We start from the raw sequence: 23,107 nt of genomic DNA on the forward strand, positions 1-23,107 counted from the left end.
AATGGCATTTCCGTGTGCTGCTCTGGTTTGCCACATGACCCAGAAGCTGTACGCCAGCTCCCTTGGCCAATAAAGCGAGATGAGCGCCGCAACCCCAGAGTCATCCACAACTGGACCTAACGGTCAGGGGTCCCTTGACCTTTACCTTTTGAATGAAATTCATTTGAAATTCATTTGAATGAAAAGTGCCATAGAAATATAATAAACCCAATCAATCAGATCACTTCCCTAACTGTACCACAGGAATAAGTCATATTTCAACAGAATATGATATGACTACATAGTGCTAAAACAATTAAAAAAACCCAACAACTTACATCCTGCCCAATTTTCAAAAGAAAGTCATGGCAGCTAACAAACCCAAACATTGTGCACTATTAACATATATTACAACCCCCACAGCCAAAAGCCAGATTTTTAAATCTGCCAGATTTTTATTCTGCCCTCTCTCTACACATGTGCAAATATGATTGTGGTTCTTGTGTTCCTGTCACCTAATTACCTGAAATGGGTGCCTTACAAATAATAATAATAATAATAATAATAATAATAATAATAATAATAATTTTTTATTTATACCCCGCCCTCCCCAGCCAAGGCCGGGCTCAGAGCGGCTTACAAGCAATGAGGTATAACATTTATGGCAGTGACACAAGGGTTTCTGAGATGATTGTTAGCAGGGTTGATGACTGAAAATGACTCAATTGTTATTGCAACCCCCTCTAAGTAAAATCACTCAAAGCTCCAGTTCCAAAGAGTGTAACCATCTTAGACACACACACACAGTGCTACCCTGCCTCTGCTGTTAAAACAAAGCAAGCAAATTTATACTCCTCTGCCATTCTTCCTCAGTTTTTCCTATCCACTTATCTTGGCGCCTCCTCTTCTCTCAAACTCCACCCCCACAAAATACTGCCTATTTCAAAGGTAGGCATTCACTAGCCTAGATTTTTGAAATGCTATAAGGATTCAGTGGCAAAGTCATCAATTCTGTCGAGAAAGGGAAGTTACCAGAAACTGGGATAGAATATGAGACTCTTAATCTCAGGTTTGTTAGCCTGAGCCCCACGTTGGGCATTGCATTGCAGGGGGTTGGACTAGATGACCCTTGTGGGTCCCTTCCAACTCTACAATTCTATGATTCTATTTAGACAGACATTCATTCCGGGATAAAAAAGAGGCGGGTGCTTCAAATGCTGAGTACAAGGCTTGATCTGGAATGTAAACTTCAAAGAGAGAAAAGAACCTGGTGTAATATCTGAATTACATCTCACGGGTTCTGTAACATGATGGTTCTCAATTTGCTTTGTTTCCCTGTGATCAATGTTTATTCATTTTTAAATTCCTTTGAAATAACCAGCCTAGACAAAGAACTGCTATATACTTCCCAATTCACCAGTAACAGCAGATTCTCTTACAAACATTTTAAGAGCACCCTTTTCTAAAGTAATCAATTTTTAAAACATGCTTTCCCCCCCAAAAGCTACTGAATACTAACAAGCTTACAGTATGCAATCATTTCATTAGAAAATTGCTTCCCCCTGCTAGAAATGTCACTCATACATGAGAAATGAGATAGATATCACGAAACCTAAATCCACTTAGAATCCATGGCCCAATTTTATTGATTTTGATGGGATTTACTTTTCAGAACATGCCAGGATTGTGTAGCCAACCACATACAAAACATTTTATTCTGGTAAAGACAAGAAAGGGGGGGGGGGAGACGCACACATTAAACAGGTATCTGTTGTCAGGTCACCTTTTAGCTAATCTTACAATATATGTTTAAGCTATCCTTTGTGCATTCAAAAAATATATATATAAAAATCTTCCGGAGAGAGAAACAAGATATTACAAGAAAGAGACTTGGACTGAGACACTTACCAGCGAGCCTCGCTGTTCTTTGTGCTGTTTGCCCAGTCTCCTCCACACAGAGAGACATTCACAATAGTATGCTGGCAGAAACGAGAGAGAGAAAGCCAACCTCTTCAAATTAAAGAGGGGAAAGGAAGAGAAGTGTGAATTCCACACAATCCACAGGTACGTGGCCGGCTGGCTCCCAAGCTAGAGTGCGCCTGCCTGGCTCTCCCTGTTCTTTTACTCTGGTCACTGGAGTTATACACGCCACTTGCAAAGGAGGCTGGGCCCAAGCTACGCAAAAGAGGTAAGCACTTGGCAGAAGCCCAATCCTATTGGCTGGAGGCAGAGCTAGCATCTTGCTTACCTTCCCAAAATGAATCTAGAAACTCCAAAAGGAAGAAAAGGAAGTGGAGGGAGGGTGTGGAATACACTCTTCTCCACCCCGAAAAGACATACTGAATTCCCAACAGCTTGTCAGGTTTGGAGGGAGGGAGACAGAGAGACTGTTCTATTTCCTCGTCAGCCTGTGTTACATAACTGTACCAATATATGGTACACTATGGGGCTTTTTTAAAATTAGCATTTACTAGACCAACTAGCTTCCTTCACCTCCCACATCATCGGTGACTTTCTCATGCAGGAGGTATTAGAAGAGCAGCAGTTAGAAACGCCTCGAGCACAGGCAGTTTTGAAACAGAGCTACAACACGACTTCCAGCAAACAGGCACACGCTGTGGCCACCCACTTTTGGAGAGAAACACCTGACTTGAGGGTGCCACCCCTAAAGGCAATGTTTCTGAATACCCGTTGCAAGTGCTATGCAGGTTTCTCCATGGGCATCTGGGTGGCCAATGTGAGAACAAGACACTGAACTAGATTGGCGGATCCAGCTGCCTCTCCTTCTGCTTTATGTTCTTAGGGCAGGGATGGTCAGTACTGTATATGCAGACATACCACTCTCCAGTGTGAAGGTGAGTCCAGATGGGGGTGTGTGTGCCTTTTTCCAGGGCCCTTCTGTGTTTCTCAGTTGTGCCCCTTGGTATCAAACCAGGAACACATTGAGCCAATCACTTTCAGAAGCCGTCTCCAAGGATACTTGAAGTTGAAACTGCTTTCAGAGATTGGTAGTATGACGTTTGGGCTACATCTTGCCCTATATTCCAGATGTCCAGTTCTCCAAAATATGCAAGGCCTACATTTTAAGTCTTAAGAATTTAAGACAAAATCATCACTTGGAACCAAGTTAGGAACCAGTGCTGACCTTGAAGCAAGTGCTCTATTTTGACCTAAGCAGCTTCTGTTTCACACAAGATTCACAAGACACTAGAGAAGAAGCACTGGTGAGTTAGCCACACTGTAACCAAGGTAACAGCAAAATGTGTACTTGCTATAATCTGATTTGTCAAGCCCCCCCCCCACAAAAAGTGGAGAAAAAAGCTACTAGAATCACAGAATTGTAGAGTTGGAAGGGATCCCAAGGGTCATCTAGTCCAACCCCCTGAAATGCAGGAATCTCAACATATGATAAACCAACACTGACCAGGAACCTTTCAGAGACTTCTGATGAAAACTCTGCTATCACCAGGTAGGAAGACGACAAAAAACTGATAAACACTTCCATAGATCTGCTCTCAACTGCCGTCACCACCACAAACCCCTATATCTACATGCGGCCGCTGGGAGAGATCATCAGGAGGTTTGGGCTGGGTGTTCATCAGTATGCGGATGATACCCAGCTCTACCTCTCTTTTAAATCAGAACCAGTGAAGGCGGTGAAGGTCCTGTGTGAGTGTCTGGAGGCGGTTGGAGGATGGATGGCGGCTAACAGATTGAGGTTGAATCCTGACAAGACAGAAGTACTGTTCTTGGGGGACAGAAGGCGGGCAGGTGTGGAGGATTCCCTGGTCCTGAATGGGGTAACTGTGCCCCTGAAGGACCAGGTGCGCAGCCTGGGAGTCATTTTGGACTCACAGCTGTCCATGGAGGCACAGGTCAAATCTGTGTCCAGGGCAGCTGTTTACCAGCTCCATCTGGTACGTAGGCTGAGACCCTATCTGCCTGCGGACTGTCTCGCGAGAGTGGTGCATGCTCTGGTTATCTCCCGCTTGGACTACTGCAATGCACTCTACGTGGGGCTACCTTTGAAGGTGACTCGGAAACTACAACTAATCCAGAATGCGGCAGCTAGACTGGTGACTGGGAGCGGCCGCCGAGACCATATAACACCGGTCTTGAAAGACCTGCATTGGCTCCCAGTACGTTTCCGAGCACAATTCAAAGTGTTGGTGCTGACCTTTAAAGCCCTAAACGGCCTCGGTCCAGTATACCTGAAGGAGCGTCTCCACCCCCATCATTCTGCCCGGACGCTGAGGTCCAGCGCCGAGGGCCTTCTGGCGGTTCCCTCATTGCGAGAAGCAAAGCTACAGGGAACCAGGCAGAGGGCCTTCTCGGTAGTGGCGCCCGCCCTGTGGAACACCCTTCCAGCAGATGTCAAGGCGATAAACAACTACCTGACATTCAGGAGACATCTTAAGGCAGCCCTGTTCAGGGAAGTTTTTAACGTGTGATATTTTATTGTATTTTTGGTTTTTATGGAAGCCGCCCAGAGTGGCTGGGGAGGCCCAGCCAGATGGGCGGGGTATAAATAATAAATTATTATTATTATTATTATTTATAAAATAAATAGGAGTTTTACAACCATGACTCATGTTCACAAAAGGAAAGTTACCTGCAGCTTCAAATAGGCATACAACCCTACTCTCCATAGGACTTTGCCACATCATTCTTGGCTTGTTCCATCTTATCAGCATTTAATTTTCATGTGTTTGATAGAACAAAGAAATGCAGCCAAATCTGACACCACCTTGAATGGTCTTGCACCAATGCACTAGACATGCTTGGAGCAGAGTAAACTTTCAAAGGTGTTCCTGTAAGTAAAATCACTCTAACACTCACATCAGTTATTTTTGCTTGAACTTCCAAATCAAATACATTCCAAAAGACTACAGGCAATGACTGATTAACGCGCATCTGAATGACGTACGATTGTACATACATGCAGCGCTGAACCCAAGTCACCCGAAAGAATCACTAAAAGGGGAGCCCTAACTGGGGTGGGGCTCCACTGATGTGTGCAGGGGCCAGGAACAGAACCCCCACACAAAACGGACATTATTTGCTCTAATATTGCACCATTTGCAAGTAAGATAGCAAGCAGCCGCCAAAATGAAGTTTATGATTCTGATGATGCCGACTACCACCTGTGCCTGATAAATAAAATTTGTCTGATTAGAATACAAATTTCCATGATTTATGAAGTTTATTGTAAACAGCAATTTGATGTGACAAAATTTGGGCTTTTGGCTCCAGTTTCTGGGTTCTGGCTCACTAGTATATGAAACGTTTTTGCAGCCACTCACTATTCCATATTGTACTTTCATGTTTACTATACTTGTCCATTATGAATACACTGCTCCAACCAGGATGTGTAGCTTGCAGCCCTCTGGACTACAACTTCCATCATCCCACGTGGTTGACCATGCTGGCAGGGGCTGATGGGTGCTGGGAGCCCAACAGCATCTGGAGAGCCACAGAGGAAGGTTTCATGTGGCACTATCCTACTGCAGAGGTTAAGGTCATGCAGTGAATGGCGTATTATGCAATGTGTGTGTTTTCTGTGATAGTCTTCTGAAACTTACATTCAAAAGCAATTTAGTTCTCTGTCAGGCTAAATCAGTGAGGTTTTTCAAAGGGACAATCTTGGTCCTGGCACCAGAAAATTACCAGAGACCACCACACGTGACTGAGGCTTGCCAAATAAATGAACAAAGGAAGGTTTGGAACCAAACGTTTCACCTAGAGTCCTAGAACTGCAAAATGGCTGGAATAAATAAAAACAACTTGGTCAGCACCAATGGCTGCCTTGTAAAACAGTGAGGAGCCACAAGAGCACATCTGGTAGGTATGTTTTTGTACTGCAACACTATTCTAATATGCTAAGAAGTGTGATGGCTGCTGGCTGGGTCCTCCTCAGTAGCGAGTAGGCCTGGGCAACATATCCATATATCACCCAGGACCAGCATTAGGGGCAGACTGTGATGGCTGCTTCAATCAGTGGTACATTGCTGGTGAAACCACCGCCTCCTGAGTCCCTCTGCTCCCAGGGCCCAGTGCACTGAGCGGAAAACAAGCTGCAGCCAGCCCTGGAGGCAGAGGGACTCAGAAGCAGTGGAGGTTTCACCAGCAACACACTGCTGAGTGAAACTGCCATCACAGTCTGCCCTCATACTGCTGCAGAGGCAGAAACAAGCTGGATTGGCAAGGCGCAATCCAGCTTGTTCCTCTCTCTGCTTCAACAAGGACCTCCCCGCCCCCAGTCCCTCCAGCTCACCAGTGGGACATGGGGCTCGCTCAGCCAGGGGGCAAGAAGGCTCAGAGAAGCCCTCCTACCCCCAGCTGAGCCTCACCAGTCCCACCTGCCTGGGGATGGGTGGGGGGAGGTGTGAATGGGCTGCTTCTTCCATCTCGGGGAGGGAAAGGCAGCCTGCTCGCTCCCCCACCCCGCCGGTGCCAAGGCAGCAGATGAGGCAAGCTTATGAAGAGAGTGTTCGCATACCTGCCTCATCTGCTGCTGCTTTGACTTGGGCTCCTTTCCGACATTGTGATATACCACCATATTGTAGTGTTTAGTTGGTGGTACATTACGATGTTGGAAAGCAGTTATCGCCCAGCCCTGAGAAGAGCAACATTGAGACTAAGGAGCCCAGAGTGGCTGAAGCAACCTAGATAGATGGGTTGCAATGGAGGAATCTCAGCTAAAGCATTCATGACAGACAGCTATCCAACCTCTGCTTAAAAGGAAGGAAGGAGAGTCCACAACCTCCTGAGGGAGTCTTACTGTCAGAAAGCTTTTCCTGATGCACAAATAATAAAATTATTCATCATCATCATCATCATCATCATCTACAGCAGAAAGGTAAAGGTAAAGGTACCCCTGCCCGTACGGGCCAGTCATGTCCGACTCTAGGGTTGTGCGCCCATCTCGCTTAAGAGGCCGGGGGCCAGCGCTGTCCGGAGACACTTCTGGGTCACGTGGCCAGCGTGATGAAGCTGCTCTGGCGAGCCAGCACCAGCGCAGCACACGGAAACGCCGTTTACCTTCCCGCTATAAAGTGGTACCTATTTATCTACTTGCACTTAGGGGTGCTTTCGAACTGCTAGGTGGGCAGGAGCTGGGACCGAAAGACGGGAGCTCACCCCACCGCGGGGATTTGAACCGCCGACCATACAATCGGCAAGTCCTAGGCACTGAGGTTTTACCCACAGCGCCACCTGCGTCCCTTACAGCAGAAAGGTAGGCAGTCTTTAATACATGATGTCCTTACCCTGGAATTGTTAACTGAAAGACAGCCTTCCAAAAGAAAAATGAAATCCATTTGAATATACAAATCTTTCAAAACAAACCAATACTATTTTAACTCTCCTCCAAAGCTTTTCTATAGTGGTACCTTGGTTCTTGAACGGCTTTGGAACCCAAACACCACAAACCCGGAAGTAAGTGTTCTGGTTTGCAAACGTTTTTCAGAAGCCAAACATGCTCCTGTTTGAGTGCCACACTTCTGTTTTTAGTGCCACTTGCCAGCAGTTGTAAACATCAGGGCAAGGGAAGAACAGCCCCTCCCCCTGCTTGCGCCAACCGAGAATTCAAAGCTTCCCCTCATCACCCTTTCTGCCACCCTCTGCCCTGCTTGCCACGTTCAGTCAGGGCGAGGGAAAGGATGCCCGGCGGTGCCGTGTCCCTGGCCAGTCCCGGCACTGAGTGAGGGAAGGCTGGGCTGGGCAGCAAGCATGCGGGCAAGGGATGTCGCTGTCTCCCCCCAATGCTGCCCCCCTCCACCACCGCCACTGTAGCAGCAACCACCTCCGGCAACTCCTGCTGCCTCTGCCCCCCTCCGGTTCTGGATGTCACCCGAGGCTGCCGCTCCAGGTCCTGGATCAATGGCAAGTGGCTCGGCCTCAGCAGTGACTGCTGCCACTTCCCCTCACAGAGCACAGGCAGGATGCAGGCGCTGCCGCTGCAGTACGAGTTCTTCACCGAGGAGAACGTGCCCAAGTGGCAGGGGCTGTTCATGCCAGCCCTGAAGAAGGTGAAGAAGGGCGCTGGGTGGGTGGGGGATCCAGAAGGGCTGGCTTGAGGGGGGGGAGAGCTGCTTTGGGGGGGTGGAGAACTTTTGCTTCCCTTTCCTCCCCCCTTTAAACTCTCCCCTCCCACGTCCAGTTAGCCACCTCCTTCCACACACGCACCCCGCATGCGCTCCTCATCCGTCCAATGACAATGGGTAGATCACTGCCAGGTTTTGATACTGGGCAGATTGCAGTTTACTGCTTTCATTTTATGGATCAATGCTCTCGTTAGATTCACGTTAAACTTCACGTTAAATTGCTGTTTTGGGGGTTGTTTTTAAAAGTCTGGAACGGATCAATCCGTTTTGCATTACTTTCTATGGGAAAGCGCACCTTGGTTTTGGAACGCTTTGGTTTTGAAACAGACTTCCGGAACGGATTAAGTTTGAGAACCAAGGTACCACTGTATTCCTCAAGCATTTTTTGTAAGGAGAGGTGGAAATTTAGATATCCATTAAGAATGCCAAAGTATCCAGGAATCTGACAAGAGGATCTTTCATGCACTGGCTATCTTCTTTCTTATTCTCTTCTAAACCCTCAGTGCAAATCTGTTTCATTTGCTAGGAAGTTATGTTACAGGGTGTCCGGCAGCATTCACCTTCTCAGCAGAGCAGCTTAAAAACCTCCTTAAACCTATCATCTATGACCTAGCTAACTACAAAAACAGGCTGCTATGTTGCCTTCTCTGCAATGCTGACCCACTGCTCAACAAGCCTAACCAGCATTACTTGAAAACAAATTACATGATTTGCAATACATAGTCAGGTACCAGTTCAGCAAGCTTCACTGTGCTATTCGTCTAAGATGGAATGTCAACTTTGATCCCAGTTCTTATATTCCAATGGAGGCCACAGGCAACTAGGCATCTGCCTCTTGAGCTCCTATCAGTCCCTGATAGGACACTAGTCTGGCTCCCTAGGATTTTACCTGCTGGGAATTTGATCCAGTAGGACCACCATTTTAAAACATCAGGGTTGAACTAAGCATGTAGTCCAGGTTATGAGTGTAAATTAACAATAAACAATTTAATTTCATTACTAATAATTCAGTTTACAGTGGTACCTTGGTTTACGAACTTAACCCATTCCGGAAGTCCGTTCTTAAACCAAAGTGTTCTTAAACCAAGGTGTGCTTTCCCATAGCAGCGGGGGACTCAATTTGCAAATGGAACACACTCAACAAGAAGCGAAACATGTTCTTATTCCAAGGCAAAGTTCACAAACCAAAACACCTACTTCCGGGTTTGCAGCGCTCTTAATCCAAGTTGTTCATAAACTAAGCTGTTCTTAAACCAAGGTACCACTGTATATCCCACCCTTTCTCCTAAAGGAGTCCAGGGCTACAAATGTATCAATAATACAAATTTTTCTAGAAAGTATTCTAGAAACAGTTAAAAACACTTTAAGCTAGTGATCTCAAGGTTTATAGGCAAAGACAGGAAAAATCTACTTGTTTCTTTTATAGCTTTAACCTAACAAATATGAGATGTTAACACTATTTGGCTGTAAAAGGGTCAGTACAAAAGCAGCAAATTTATTCTTAAATGATAGCACACAAATTTTGCACCTCCAAGGGACCAAACCACAAGTTCATATTTTCAAGATCACTTGAGTTGGGACTAAAAGCAAAGAGAATAAGGATGCTAAAGAGTGTCCTGAGACCTCTGGGTATAGGGTGGTATATAAAATCAATCAAATAATCATAATCATAAGTATGCCTAGTTCTGTCTAAGCTTCCTACAATGGCCAGCGCCAGACTATTTTCACATTTGACCTTATGAGAGATTCTAACAAACAACCTGCAATCACTTGCAGTGTAAATGATCCAATCAGCCCCCACAATTCTTACTCCACCATGCTTTCATCACCTGCTCCTCCTTCAGCAACTGCCCAGGAGGCAAGGCCTACACACCACCTGCTTCAAGACTGTGCAGAAGCACCAACTCTCACTCATTCCTGATGCCTGGTGAAAGGTCTGGGCCTCGGCTTCCCATCTCTGCTACTTGCACAACATATGAAATGGGATGGAGAAAGGTGACAACTTCAAAAACTAAACGTACTCTCTAGAACTCTTATGCCAGCACGTTATCTAGCGACTGGCCATAGAAATGACAAACTCTGGTTAGCTGAAAATGGAAAGTCTTCTAATCTCCTCCTTCCTGACCACATCACTGGAAAAAAGGGAAGGGGGAATGTAGGAGCCAGAGGCTCGTTCACACACCGCTAAACTATGGTTTAGTGTTACATCCAAACACAGCCACTGGGCAAGATTATACCAAGGCACAACAGGGAGTCTTAAATATTTAAGTAGAACTGTTATAAGTGAGTTGATATTGTCTCATTTTCCACAATAGTAATTCAGTCTGACAGAACCCTTACTAAGAGCTTCTCAGTTTTAATTGTACTTGTGATTTTCTCCTCTTTTGCAAATTTAGAATCTTTGGAACAGAGTGGTAAGAGAGGGTTAGATTACTGCCTCTGAAGACGGTTCAGAAACTTCAGCTAGTGCAGAATTCAGCGGCCAGGTTGCTCACTGGAGCCAGGCGGTTTGAGTATATTACACTGTCTGGCTCCGGTGTGGTCTGACTGCATTGGCTACCAATTAGTTTCCAGGCCCCATTCAAAGTGTTGGTTTTGACCTATATAGCCTTAAACAGCTCAGGACTGCAACACCTCAAGGACTTTCCATATGAACCTACCCGGACCCTGAGATCATCTTCTGAGGCCCTTCTTTGTGTGCCTCCTCCTCGAGAGGTCCAGAGGGTGGCAACACGAAAACGGGGCCTTCTCTGCAGTGGCTCCCCATCTGAGGAATGCTCTGCCAGGGAAGTTCGCCTGGCACCTTCATTATACACCTTTAGGCACCAGGCAAAAACATTCCTTTTTAATCAGGCCTTTGGTTGATTTGATTGACATCCTATGCCCTTTTAAAATGTGTTGGGGGGGTTATTGGGTTGCTGTTTTTATTTTGACTATTTTATGGTTTTATATTCTGATGTTATTCTGTGAACCGCCCTGAGACCTGCAGGTATAGGGTGGTATATAAATTCAAGAAATAATAACAACAACCAGCAAATATCAATGGCTATGAATATGCAGAGGGCATTCATGCTGAAACGCATGCTAAGTAGCAAAGTCATAGACACCAATTCACTGTCCTGTCAACATTCCACAAGGTCCACCAGCATGTTCTTGAGAGTTCTCCCAGCAACCATGAACATTAGAAATTTACTTTCAAAGAAGTAGTTTAGATTCTCTTCATATTGAATTACAGAGGCAATATACTGAGCTCCTTGGTACAAACCCAGTATCATTAAATTTCTAGGTTTCTTAAATACATTACAATACTATACCCCTATTCTGATTTTCATGTTATTCAGATGTACGCAAACATACGAGGGAGAACAGAGGCAAGTACTAGCCAGGCTCCCCACCCGGGCACTCAACTTTCCACAGATCTTTTGTACTTCATGAGTTAACATGCGACACAGGGATCGTCCTCTACTCCACACTATTTAGGACAATGACTGTAACTAAAATGGTCTGAACAGGGTAAAAATGTCTGTATATTTTTGAGGTACATTTGTTTGCATTTCTTATTGGAGGCATAAGGTTAAGGTATTTGAACCTCTGTATAACTGAAGACTACAGTATTTCTGGAAGAGAGGAGAAATTGAGAGCAAGATATGACTTCCATGCCTCATTACAGTTACAAAATAGAGAGTGAGTTTGCTGCATGCAGGTACTGGTAGCCTAACAACAGCCATAATAATGGATTTCTAGTCTGCATTCTGAAGTGACACAAACATCACGATATATCACCAGCTAAATATCACAATATGTATATCTATGACGGCAGCAGCAGAGGTCCCTCTGTACTTCCCCGTGGCAGGCGAGGGTGCGCCATGCTTCCCCACAGCAGCCAAGGCCCTTGAGGCTCCCTGCAGCGGTGGAGGGCCTTAAGGAGTAGTAGATTTAAAAAATATATTAAATAAACCTGAAGCATATGTAACCCGAAGTACCACTGTAGACGTGCATTTGCTTGAGCTGCTTACAAAAATAAAAACCACTTCCCATCATTCTCACATGGTACTCAACCTCCCATTTCAGCATGAGGCAGCCAGCTAAATCTTCTCCCATTCACCCCCCGAAGGGCCACCCCCCAAAGCCCTCATGCCACCAATCTCTCCGTTTTTATCAAAGGGAAGGCAAGCAAGAAGATATTCTCCTTTAAATGTTTTTTAAAAACCTTCCTTTTTGATAAGGAGGAAAACTATTTAGGGGGAACCAACAAATAAACTCCACCATAAAATGAAAATAAAAGCATAGGTCCAATACACCTAATTGCAAACCATATTGTGCAATTAAGGATTTCCAGGTTCTAGCAGCCAAAGAACCAGCAGCCAATAACCAGTACACAGCGGAGTTCATTGAATTAGGCTGGGATATGCAGCATGTTTGCCCAAATGCTTTCTACATCTCAAGCCTAGATTTTGAAAAATAATAATATTAGCTTTTATTAATACAAACCCCTTTTCTAGCTTTTATTGAAATTATACTGAAAGATGAACAAAGTACAGTATACACAGTGTTCTGAAATGGGCACAGAAACTTATTCCAATATGTGTTCCATGTTAGCACTACTGTCTATGCCAAGATTTGTTAAACACACATTTCAGGGGGGAAAGTCGTCATAGAATGCCATACATTTTAGCTACCAAGGCCTGAAATACTGAGAACCATTTATTGGAAATCTTGCTTAAAACAAACAAGAGACAAAATACTTCCAAAACAGTTTATTCTCTAAAACCACATCCAGCTTTCTGTCAGTCAGAGCTCACACTTTCATGAAAGCCATGAAAATCCTGAAAGTTTCAGATTTTGGATTTAGTATATTACAAGGCAGTCCTGAGATGACATATGTAATTAACACAGTGGCATAAGACTGACTTTATTTACACAGAATGAGATGGGAATGATGTGGCAAAATAGACCGTACCACCACAGATGAGGCCTCCCAATTTTGAATACCACAAAAAAAGCATGCAAGCAGAAAACTGGCATACCAAGAGCTGAGTCTGCTCTTCCCCTGCTCTGCTATTTCTTATGTGCAAGGAAATTTCATTTTATTTATTAAATTTCTATACCGCCCTTCACCAAAAGATCTCAAGGTGCTTCCTTGACATGCACAGCCAGCTTAGTCACCCCACTCCCCTCAGCTGGGAGGATGAGTCATCTTCTATGGTTCCCAGTTATTTTCACTTTCCATTTGAATGCATTAAAAGACTAATCTTCCATCTGCATTCTGAAGTGACACAAACCCATTTTACCACCTCAACCTGCAACAAGCTTAGTCCTACTACATCCATCAGTCAACATGTTTCAAGTGATTTCTTTGCTGATTGTTGGAAGAGGCAGGAGCATAGCCAATGTCTCCCAATCACTTATGCAGATAAAACAAAAATGTAAAGAAAAGTAATTGGCATGCAGTCGCAGTTGAGGGAGAGCATGCAAGCCAGATTGGAAGTCACTGTGAACTGGGGCTGGACAAACCAGGAAGTGTTCTATTAAGCCAAGTGCACAAGGAGAACAGGGGTGGGAGGCGGCTGCACAAGTACAACTCATCTCAGATCTTCCAGACCATGGGTTAGTTGTATTTTTTGGACACCTTAACCACCACCTTGAAGGGGAAATTTTGTCCTAAAAGGTAATAAAAGCAAACAAACAGAAGTAGCATGTTCCTGATTCTCCAAACCATGGATCAGGAGAGTAAGCATGTTGCATGGTTACATCTGAACTGACTCCTTGTGATTCCAGGAGGCAAATAACCAGATACTAAGCAGGTTACAGTTGTAACCAACATTATATTTTTTTCTATATTTACAGATGTACCCCTCCAGGATCTGAAAAAAGCCCTCAGATGTTTAATGGGCAAAGAAACCCAATGCATAAATCGTCATACCTGAAAGAAACACGCACAAAATATACTCAGTCTTGAAACAAAAACTGTCCTCCAAAGTTGTGGCAGGAATAGTCATTGATCTCCAGACTTTTGAAGGTTTCAATAGTCTCCAATAAAACAATGCAATAAGCAGAACTACCTGTTTAATTTTGTCATGTTGCTATGACTCAGGACAACTAGATACTCTGAATGATGTTTCACCACAGAGAAGGCAAGGCAAGGCAGGTGCGGCCTTACTCATTTTCAGCCTACTTACCGTAGTCCCGAAAGCTTTTAGCAGCAATGTTATACTACCAATTAGTCTGTAATGAAAAAAATTAAGGCTAAAATCTAAAAGAGCCTGTGGTGCTCTTCAGGAATTTTGGACTGCAATCCACATTATTCCCAGCCAGCATAGCCAATGGTCAGGGCTGAGGGGAGTTAAAGTCCAAAACATCTTGAATCCACCAGGATGGGGAAAGCTGTCCTAAAGCTTTTAAGCAAATAAAAAAAGACAAGTTAATTGGTAACTTAATGCAATACAGTGGTACCTCGGGTTAAGAACTTAATTTGTTCTGGAGGTCCATTCTTAACCTGAAACTGTTCTTAACCCGAGGTACCATTTTAGCTAATGGGGCCTCCTGCTGCTGCCGCGTGATTTCTGTTCTCATCCTGAAGCAAAGCTTTTAACTCAGGTACTATTTCTGGGTTAGAGGAGTCTGTAACCTGAAGCGGATGTAACCCGAGGTACCACTGTAGTGTCTATTAGCAGAACAAAAAACCCATGTCCAATCCCTGTTCTACTCTCCATAAATTTTAGAGTTAATACAGTGGTATCTCAGGTTACAAACACCCTGGGTTACTTGGAGCAATTAGCCCAGATGTCCTTTCTGGTATGATTCACATGGTGAAAGAGTAATGGCTTTTGGTAACCCTCTCTAGGTGAGGGTGTGTGACTTAGTTGAGTCTGGCAGGACTGTTTACTCTATAGTCTTAACAAGTTCATGCATTTACTAGAGCTAAGCATGCTGATTATAGGAGGCTAATATTTATCTCACACTTTTGATGAATTAAAAGAGATAATGTGTGTGGTGAGGTTCAAAGACTATTTTATTGGATCATGCTGGAAGCTTGTGCTAGTGGAAGGATACTTTTTTTAAAAAAAGAACCCTCTCCACAAAAATCTTCTAAAACCATGATTATGAATAAATTTTGGAAATGCAACCATTCCTCATAATAAGTGCATTTTGACAGAATAATGATGAGCAGCTGCCTTGGCTCCAAATGTAGAGCAAGTTCTACAGACCCTTTTAACATCTTTTCAAAACATTAAGACCTTTCTTTTTAGAACAACTTTTGGGGCGGCAGAGTTAAGTTTACACTCAAGTTGCTTTTCTCCACTACCAACTTGTCATTAATACATACCTGAAGTTAGAACTGGGCCTTCACTTATATTACATCTGACCTGCTATTCTCTTTCCTAGTTTGGAGAGCTTCCTTGGTTTGAAACCTTACAAATAAACAACTCTCTGCAAACTTGGTTATCTAATCACAAGATCACTTGAATAAAGAAGCATTTAAAACACCATATCTTAAAACAAGAGGCAGGTATAATCTTGACTGCAGTCCACAGTTCAACTGCTGGGAGGTTTCCAGTGGCTGCACTTTGCCCCAGAGCCTGAGGTTCCCTACTCCATTTTACAACTACCACAGCCATTACAATAGCCATTTTACTACCATCCCAACACTCCCCTCACCTGATGCAGACCCTGCTTGCTGCTATCCACAACAAAGCTGTTTCCTAGTTCTGCTGGATCCCTCAGTGGCTTTTGATACCATTGACCATGGTATCCGCTCTGGACCATCTGATTCCGCTCCTTCCTGAGCTGTGTCCAGAAAATGGTGTTGGGAGGTGATTGTTCAGACCCCTGAGCGCTCACTTGTGGGGTGCCTCAGAGCAGTCCTCTCCCCCATGCTTTTCAACATCGTTATGAACCCGCTGGGAGAGATTGGGTTGGGTGTTCATCAATATGCAGATGATACCCAGCTCTACCTCTCTTTTAAATCAGAACTAGTGAAGGCAGTGAATGTCCTGTGTGAGTGTCTGGAGGTGGTTGGAGGATGGAGTGAGGTTGAATCCTGACAAAAAGTATTGTTTTGGGGGGATGGGGGTGAGTGGGTGTGGGGTACTCCCTGGTCCTGAATGGGGTAACTGTGCCTCTGAAGGACCAGGTGTGCAGCCTGGGTGTCATTTTGGACTCACAGCTGTCCATGGAAGTGCAGGTCAATTCTGTGTCCAGAGCAGCTGTCTACCAGCTGCACCTGGTATGCTGGCTGAGACCCTACCTGCCTGCGGACTGTCTTGCCAGAGTGGTGCATGCTCTAGTTATCTCCCGCTTGGACTACTGCAATGCACTCTACATGGGGCTACCTTTGAAAGTGACTTTCAGCTTCAGAGTTCATCTACAAAATGGTACTATTCTCTGTGACAAGGTCTTTGCCCAGCTCCCAGATGCAAATTTAGGGTTTGAAGTCAGAATCCCTAACTTGCAGGTACTCAAATGAGTATTTCTTTATAACTAGGGCATCCCAGTGGCTTACAGGGTACAGGCTGGCTCTGCCATCACCACTTGAGGATGTCAGTTGGTGACCAGCTTGGGCAGCTACCATATTTTTTGCACCATAACACTCACTTTTTTCCTCCTAAAAAGTAAGGGGAAATGTCTGTGCGTGTTATGGAGGGAATGCCTATGGGTGGCATGCCTACGGATTTTCCTCCTCTAAAAACTATGTACGTGTTATGGTCGGGTGCGTGTTATAGAGCGAAAAATACGGTAGATTATGGAGCATGAGAGATCACGGAAGCCTGAAGTCCACCCACATCCAAGTTTAACAATACATATTTTCCAGTCACTTATCTCCTCCACCTCTTTACTATCTAGTAATATGGCTAGGTTCCTGCTTCAGATGCATTTTAAAATGTGTATTAGTAGTTTTATACTTAGCAATCTTGCAAGCACTTCAAAAAGTCTTGGTGCCACTGTGTGGCAACTGAATAAATCTGCCGCCTCTGCGTCCCCACCCGAACCCTGAGTAAGCAGCTGCTGGCCCCATGCAGTGCTGCTTCTCCAGCTGCGACACGAGTCAGAGAAAGCCTTGCATGGAAAGCAAGCACAACCCCTCTGCTCCCATGCCTTGGCCAGGCCAGCTGTGCACTTTGCACATGCTCTGCCCTGGTGGAAGCACAAGCAGCACCTTCCAGGAAGCAGCCAGCTGCAGCCCAGCCTGGGAACCAAGAGGCGGGCACCAGGCCAGCCTGACACACTGGTGGGGCAGCTAACGGAGCCTGCAGGAAGTGCTGCTACTGCTGCAAAGAGGAGAGGTTAAGCCATTGCTGCGGCTGCTGCGGCTGCTGTTGACGCATCCTCTCAAACAGGCAGAAGGGGAAGTGACAGGTCCCACCAGCTAGTTAACCCCTGCACGCCTGGTCTGTGTCTTGGCACCTCTTGGCAAGCTATTTCTGATGACTGTTGTAGAAAATTTGATTTGGTCATATTAGTCCACTCTCAATGCCATTCAACAGAGAAATTATTTCATTTTGCAGAACTGAATGGAGAATGTTGAATAACCATAATTAGAAATAATGCAGCTACTGTTAATTTCACAGTTAAAACATGTAATTAGTTATCTATATGCTATTTTTGCCAGCACTGTGTACACTGCACAAGTATAGAAAAATATATATATATATATTTCAGTGCATAGCAAATAATGTACGTAGCTTTTAAAATCAAGCTTCTAATCTAGTTTCTCATCTTCTTTTATGTGTGTGTGTTTAAAAAACGGATTGTGAATATATATTGGTAATGGATTGTGAAACCCCTAAGAAAGTGGGAGGGCGCTTAGTAGGAAAAAAATTGCATAGGTCACCTTTTGAGGCATAGCTTGTTCATGGTTAATTACACAGCAGGAAAACACAATACAAAAACAATAACATTGGTATTAACAATCAGTATGATACTGGTCTGCCTTACAGGATTACTGAAGTGTGTGTGCTTTGAAGCCTCAAAGTATATGTTAAGGAGAGACAATATGTTAAGGAGTTTAACAATAGGAGTAGAGTGCCTGATCTATGTAGAAATGAAAGTGGTAATGCTCTAGAGAGCTACTACTTATGGGTCTTATTATAAAATGGATAAATTTTTACTTTAACATATTGTTACAACTGCTATGTTATAGTACTACCATACCGATGATAAAAGTAGATGTAATCAGTAGAATAGATATCAAAAGTAAGGTTCCCTAAAAATTTAATTACATTACTAAATAAGAAAAAAGTCAATTCAGTGCCACAATTTTAGATATTCAAACGTAATTCACTACTGAGTCTTATACATCCTACAACCTCAGTTATTTTCTTTTCTGAACCAGACCAAAATAGTAAGAATGGAATGGATAAATTTGAACAGAACAAAAGATTATTAAACAATATATTCATATTGCCAAAAAAAAATTCATTTCTTTTATAATCCAGGCCAAACCAGAAGGAATGGGTAAAATTTTACAGAACAAAAAAAATATTAAATGAAATTTATATGTTTTGCAAGGAAAATTTGCATTTCAGCATTCTCTGGCAATACAGACGCCATTTGTCTTTGAAGAACATTGCCAGCCATTCTGAACACACTTTCAGATGGCACACTTGTTCCTCAGATAGCCCAAAACTTAGCTGCAAGCACCTTCAACATTGGGAAGGATGCCTCATGTCTCTTCCATTTTTCAGTGTTCACTGTTGGCATATAGACACATAATCTTTTAGCTTTTTTCTGCTTTTAATCCATCATCTGCCAGTGCCAGGTCCTCCCCTTTTTTTGTGGTGGAGCATGGTGAGTATTTGGCTCTGCAGAAGCAGCACACAGACTTCCAGGCAGCCTGTCATCATCTTGTGGCATCCTGTCCGACAGCCTCAGGAGCCTCCAAGAAATGCAGGCGTTCGGAGCGTTGGGTCACACAGAGACTACAAATATGAGATATCAAAGGGGGAAGAGGAGAACTGAGAGGAGTTCTAGGGTAGGGAGTGGGACTGGAGGAGAAAATGGGGGGTATAACGAGGGGGGAGACACAGATGCCAATGGGGGGATAGAAGAGGTTCAAACAGCAGAGCAGGGTGCTTTTCTTCTTTTACTCTGATGCAACTTGCAAGCCAACAAGCCTCTCAGGAGTATTTACCTCCTGCTTGGACTGAGGAGCTTCATATGCTAGGTTCACTAAGAAACCTGTGGGCTGCTTCTGCCCCCCAAGAAAAGCGCACACAACAAACACAGGGAGTCCCCCTCTTCTATTCTGAAGCAACTTGCAAGTCAAGCATGGGGGGGGGAGTTCCCTCTTACTTGGCAAGAGAGCAAGAGCGCAGCAGCACCCCACAGAAGTTCCTTGGAAGCTCAGAAGGGAAACAGTTAACACACACACACACACACACACACACACACACAGAGAGAGAGAGAGAGAGAGAGAGAAGCAGCACAATCCCACAGAAGGCATGATTTTTGCTCAGCTTTTAACTAGTTCTCAAAGGCGATTTTTGCAGCAGCATAACCAAAAGAGGTTGTGATAACTGAAAGAGGCTGCAGTTCTTTGTGTAGCGATGGCAGGGAAGAGCTGACTGAGGCGGAGTTAGCAAGGGCTAACTTTTTGAATACCACACAGACAATTTGCAATATATTGCAGGGTCTTTTTTTAAAAAAAGTTATGATTTGATTTAAAATTTGCTATCAGACAATACAGTATATCGATTTATAGCACAGCCCTAGACATATTAAGTTATTCCCTTCCCAGTTTACCCACTTGTGTGAAGGCAGGAGCAGAGCAGAAGGGCTTGAGCTGTGTGCACCATAGAACTTACTAAACCTAAGTTTAGCATTACATGGAAAGCATAGCCTTACTGGCTACCTGAAACAAATAAAACTATAGGCTAATTGTCTCAGCTTTTTAAACCGCCTGGGGAATAATTTCATCATGATGTTAAGATATTAATAACAAACAAACCTGACAAGTTTAATCAGAGCCTCTTAATTGTGATTTACACCATAAAGTAGCTCAATCCAAAGACACTCCTCTGAATGAAGAAGGCTATTTATTATTATTTCCATGCACCAGTATTGACTGGTGAAGCCTAAAATCCTCCATGAAAAGCAAGAATAAAAGGGAATTTAATAAAACTAGATGCAGAGTACAAAACTGAACAAAATCTGGTTTGGGAGCTTTCAGTACATGCAATACTCTAAATCAGGCACAAGTCCTGCAGAACACAAAGTACTTGCAGGCAGAGTCTGCCAAGAGCCAGGAATACAGCAGCTATGGCTTTGAGGAACAAAAGCAGAACTTGCTAATCATTTCCACTTGAAGCTCCCCCCCCCCCGCCCTTTTAAAATACCCATCAAGGTGATCTCTGAAGGAAATATTAGAGTTAACTGGCAAAGCATGGCTAAATGCTGGACGTGGTTTGGCAGAGGACCAATATCTGCCATTTTAAATAGTAGCACAGGTTATGAAAAGCTGCTAAACCCCATCATGTAAGTTGCCTCAGAGAAACAATATACAATGCCATTCAGCTGGCTTACTCAGGCAGCTGCCACATGAACTGTGCTACAGAGATCAGTGAGCTGAAACACCGCAAGAGCCAAAAGGTTTAAAATGATTTAATAAGTACAACTCATCAAACTGACTCATAATTGAATGAATTATTATTTACGTGCTTCTCGTGATCTACATTTATTTATACACAGCACCTTGTGAACACTGTAATGCACATGACCAAACCATGCTGCCACCCTATAAAGTAGCTACAATCTTAATTTCTGATATACAGGCACAGTGCAGTTTGCCTCTGGTTAGGCAATCTGATACGCTAGCAAAAGAATGCATTTATTTCTCCCTATACAGATTCAAGGGGATCTGGTCTATGAAGAAGTCACAAAACTATGGACAAATGCAATTTTCACTTTAACAGGATAGGAAAATAAAATGCAAAGATATAGACTGCACGAAAACTAAAATAAATAGAAGTCAACAGCACACATAAGATGCCTAATTTTATGCTTGTTCCCCAAGTTTACTAGACAAGCTTTAAGCTATTTCCTTTTATCTCCTGGAATCAAACAAGTAACCACGGAAACTCTAACTACTAACTACATTTGTTTTTTTCTCATTCTGCAGAGGAAAACCTGCATGTAACACAACAGCCAAAAAAGAGGGTGGAGCAAAGTTTACAGCAGATGGTGGGAAACTGAGGAACTGACATATTTTTAGAATTAGCAACATATCCCTAGTGGTACATTACAAAAGTGGAATGAGCTATGACTTTCTCTGAAAGGAAGATATTTACATTATAGAAAGGCTACATATGTAATGAATTTCAGATTTTTTTGCTAATCACATACAAGCCATGTAGCTTAGCTCCATGCTATTTCAACTGTATGTTGTCCTTACCTACCAAATTGTTATCATTCACTTATACAGCAGTTCAAGCAGTCACACCTAAATGCAATGGTTTGGCATTGAAGGTAGCCTGTGTCTTCCTGGATCTAAGAGAAACCAAGGGGCTGGGACATATTATTTGACTCACAACTGAACTTTAGAACAGACTCTGTTGTAAAGTTAGGTGACATCAGGCAATATGAAAGCTTGATTGCCGGTGTTTAACCTGTAACAGCTCATTTACAAATGTGAGCCATTGCTTGAGACTGCATATAAGGAACAACTGCATCTGCAAGCTGCATGCAGAATCACCCATTACACACTTTACCTCTGCGAACACTGATCTGAGTTTACTGTTGCCGCCTGGGATGTGGGAGAGAAGCCTCACCTCACCTGCCTGCGGATGGCAAAGTTGTAGGTGGCAAGGAAAGGCACTGCAAGAGGCAATGGAAGACCTTTCTCCTTGCTCTTCCCACCATTACAACAGCATACTTGACCAGGCCCAGCCCATGGCCCTTTCCTCCTCCTACCCATCATTACATAATGCTGGTGACTTAAGTCTAATGTTCCCATATCTTCATTTGAATCTGATGCATATTCAGATCATAGGTGTTAGAGTCAGATGCACACAAGGACTGATACAGTCCAACAAAAGCACCACATTTTCAGCTCACACTATAGTTTTCTTCCTGTCCACACCAGGAAGGAGGCTCTTGTGACCATGGAGGGATGAGAAAAGAAGCATGTTTTTGCATGAGTAGAATTTATTTAAAATGCATCTCTGGGTTATTTGTGGGGCATAGGAATTCATTCATTTCCCCCCACAAAATATAGTCCGTCCACCCCCAATGTCTGAGGGACAGTGGACTGGCCCCCTGCCGAAAAAGTTTACTGACCCCTGTTCTAGCTAGTTCTTACTGATGTAATCAAATGAGCAAGGAGAAGATTCCCCCACAACACTATCTCAACGCAATGGCAAGCGAGCATCTGTGAGCACTGCACATACATTTTGAGCTGACTGACTGCACAGGCCAATGGGAAAATGCTATATCTTTCTTTCAAAGAAAGGACTTTTTCCTTCCTTCTGCAAGAATCCTGGAGTACACATGCCCATTTCTTTTCTTGCTATCGCACCAACACCTTCCTTTGCTCCTAGGTGGCATCAATGAAGCTGTGGAAAGGCTAGTTCTGTTCTGTTTAAGAGAGGCACATGGCAGGAAAGTCCATTATGGTATAGTCCAAGGGCCTTAGATTTATTATCAATTTGGGTGATGGTCAACTATGACCAAGTTCTACTTTACCATGAAATAATAAACTGAAAAATGCCAATCACCAAATTGTTAACTCAAAAATTATTAATAATTTGCCTGATATTTTACTATCCATTACACACACACACACACACACACACACACACTCTAATATGGCAAGCCCATGCCTATGCCTTATAATCTAGAAACCTAATATGCTAGGTTAGCACATATTTATGATGCCTAAAAGCACATTAGGGAGATCTAGGACAGGGGTCAGCAAACTTTTTCAGGAGGGTGCAGTGTCCCTCAGACCTTGTCGGGGGCCGGACCCACCGCCTCCTGAAAGCACCTCCCCGCCTATGCCACTCATGCCGCAGCCGCCGACGCTGCCT

The 23,107-nt window shown here is 43.8% G+C and overlaps 1 protein-coding gene across 2 annotated transcripts in view; it reads right to left on the reverse strand.

Annotated features, from left to right (window-relative positions):
- Positions 1-23,107, reverse strand: part of PELI1 (pellino E3 ubiquitin protein ligase 1) — a 66,032-nt gene that overhangs the window by 36,166 nt on the left and 6,759 nt on the right. The window contains exon 1 of one of the 2 annotated variants that reach the window (XM_082215799.1): positions 1,888-2,093. The exons of the other annotated variant lie outside the window; for it this stretch is intronic. Within the exon in view, the coding sequence (XP_082071925.1) occupies positions 1,888-1,945 (58 nt within the window). The 5' untranslated portion in view covers positions 1,946-2,093. Of the gene's footprint in view, positions 1-1,887; positions 2,094-23,107 lie in introns of those variants that run through there. 2 annotated transcript variants of the gene reach the window in all.

This window comes from Podarcis vaucheri (genome assembly GCF_965113315.1).
Source record: "Podarcis vaucheri genome assembly, chromosome: 3".
Lineage (NCBI taxonomy): Eukaryota > Metazoa > Chordata > Lepidosauria > Squamata > Lacertidae > Podarcis > Podarcis vaucheri.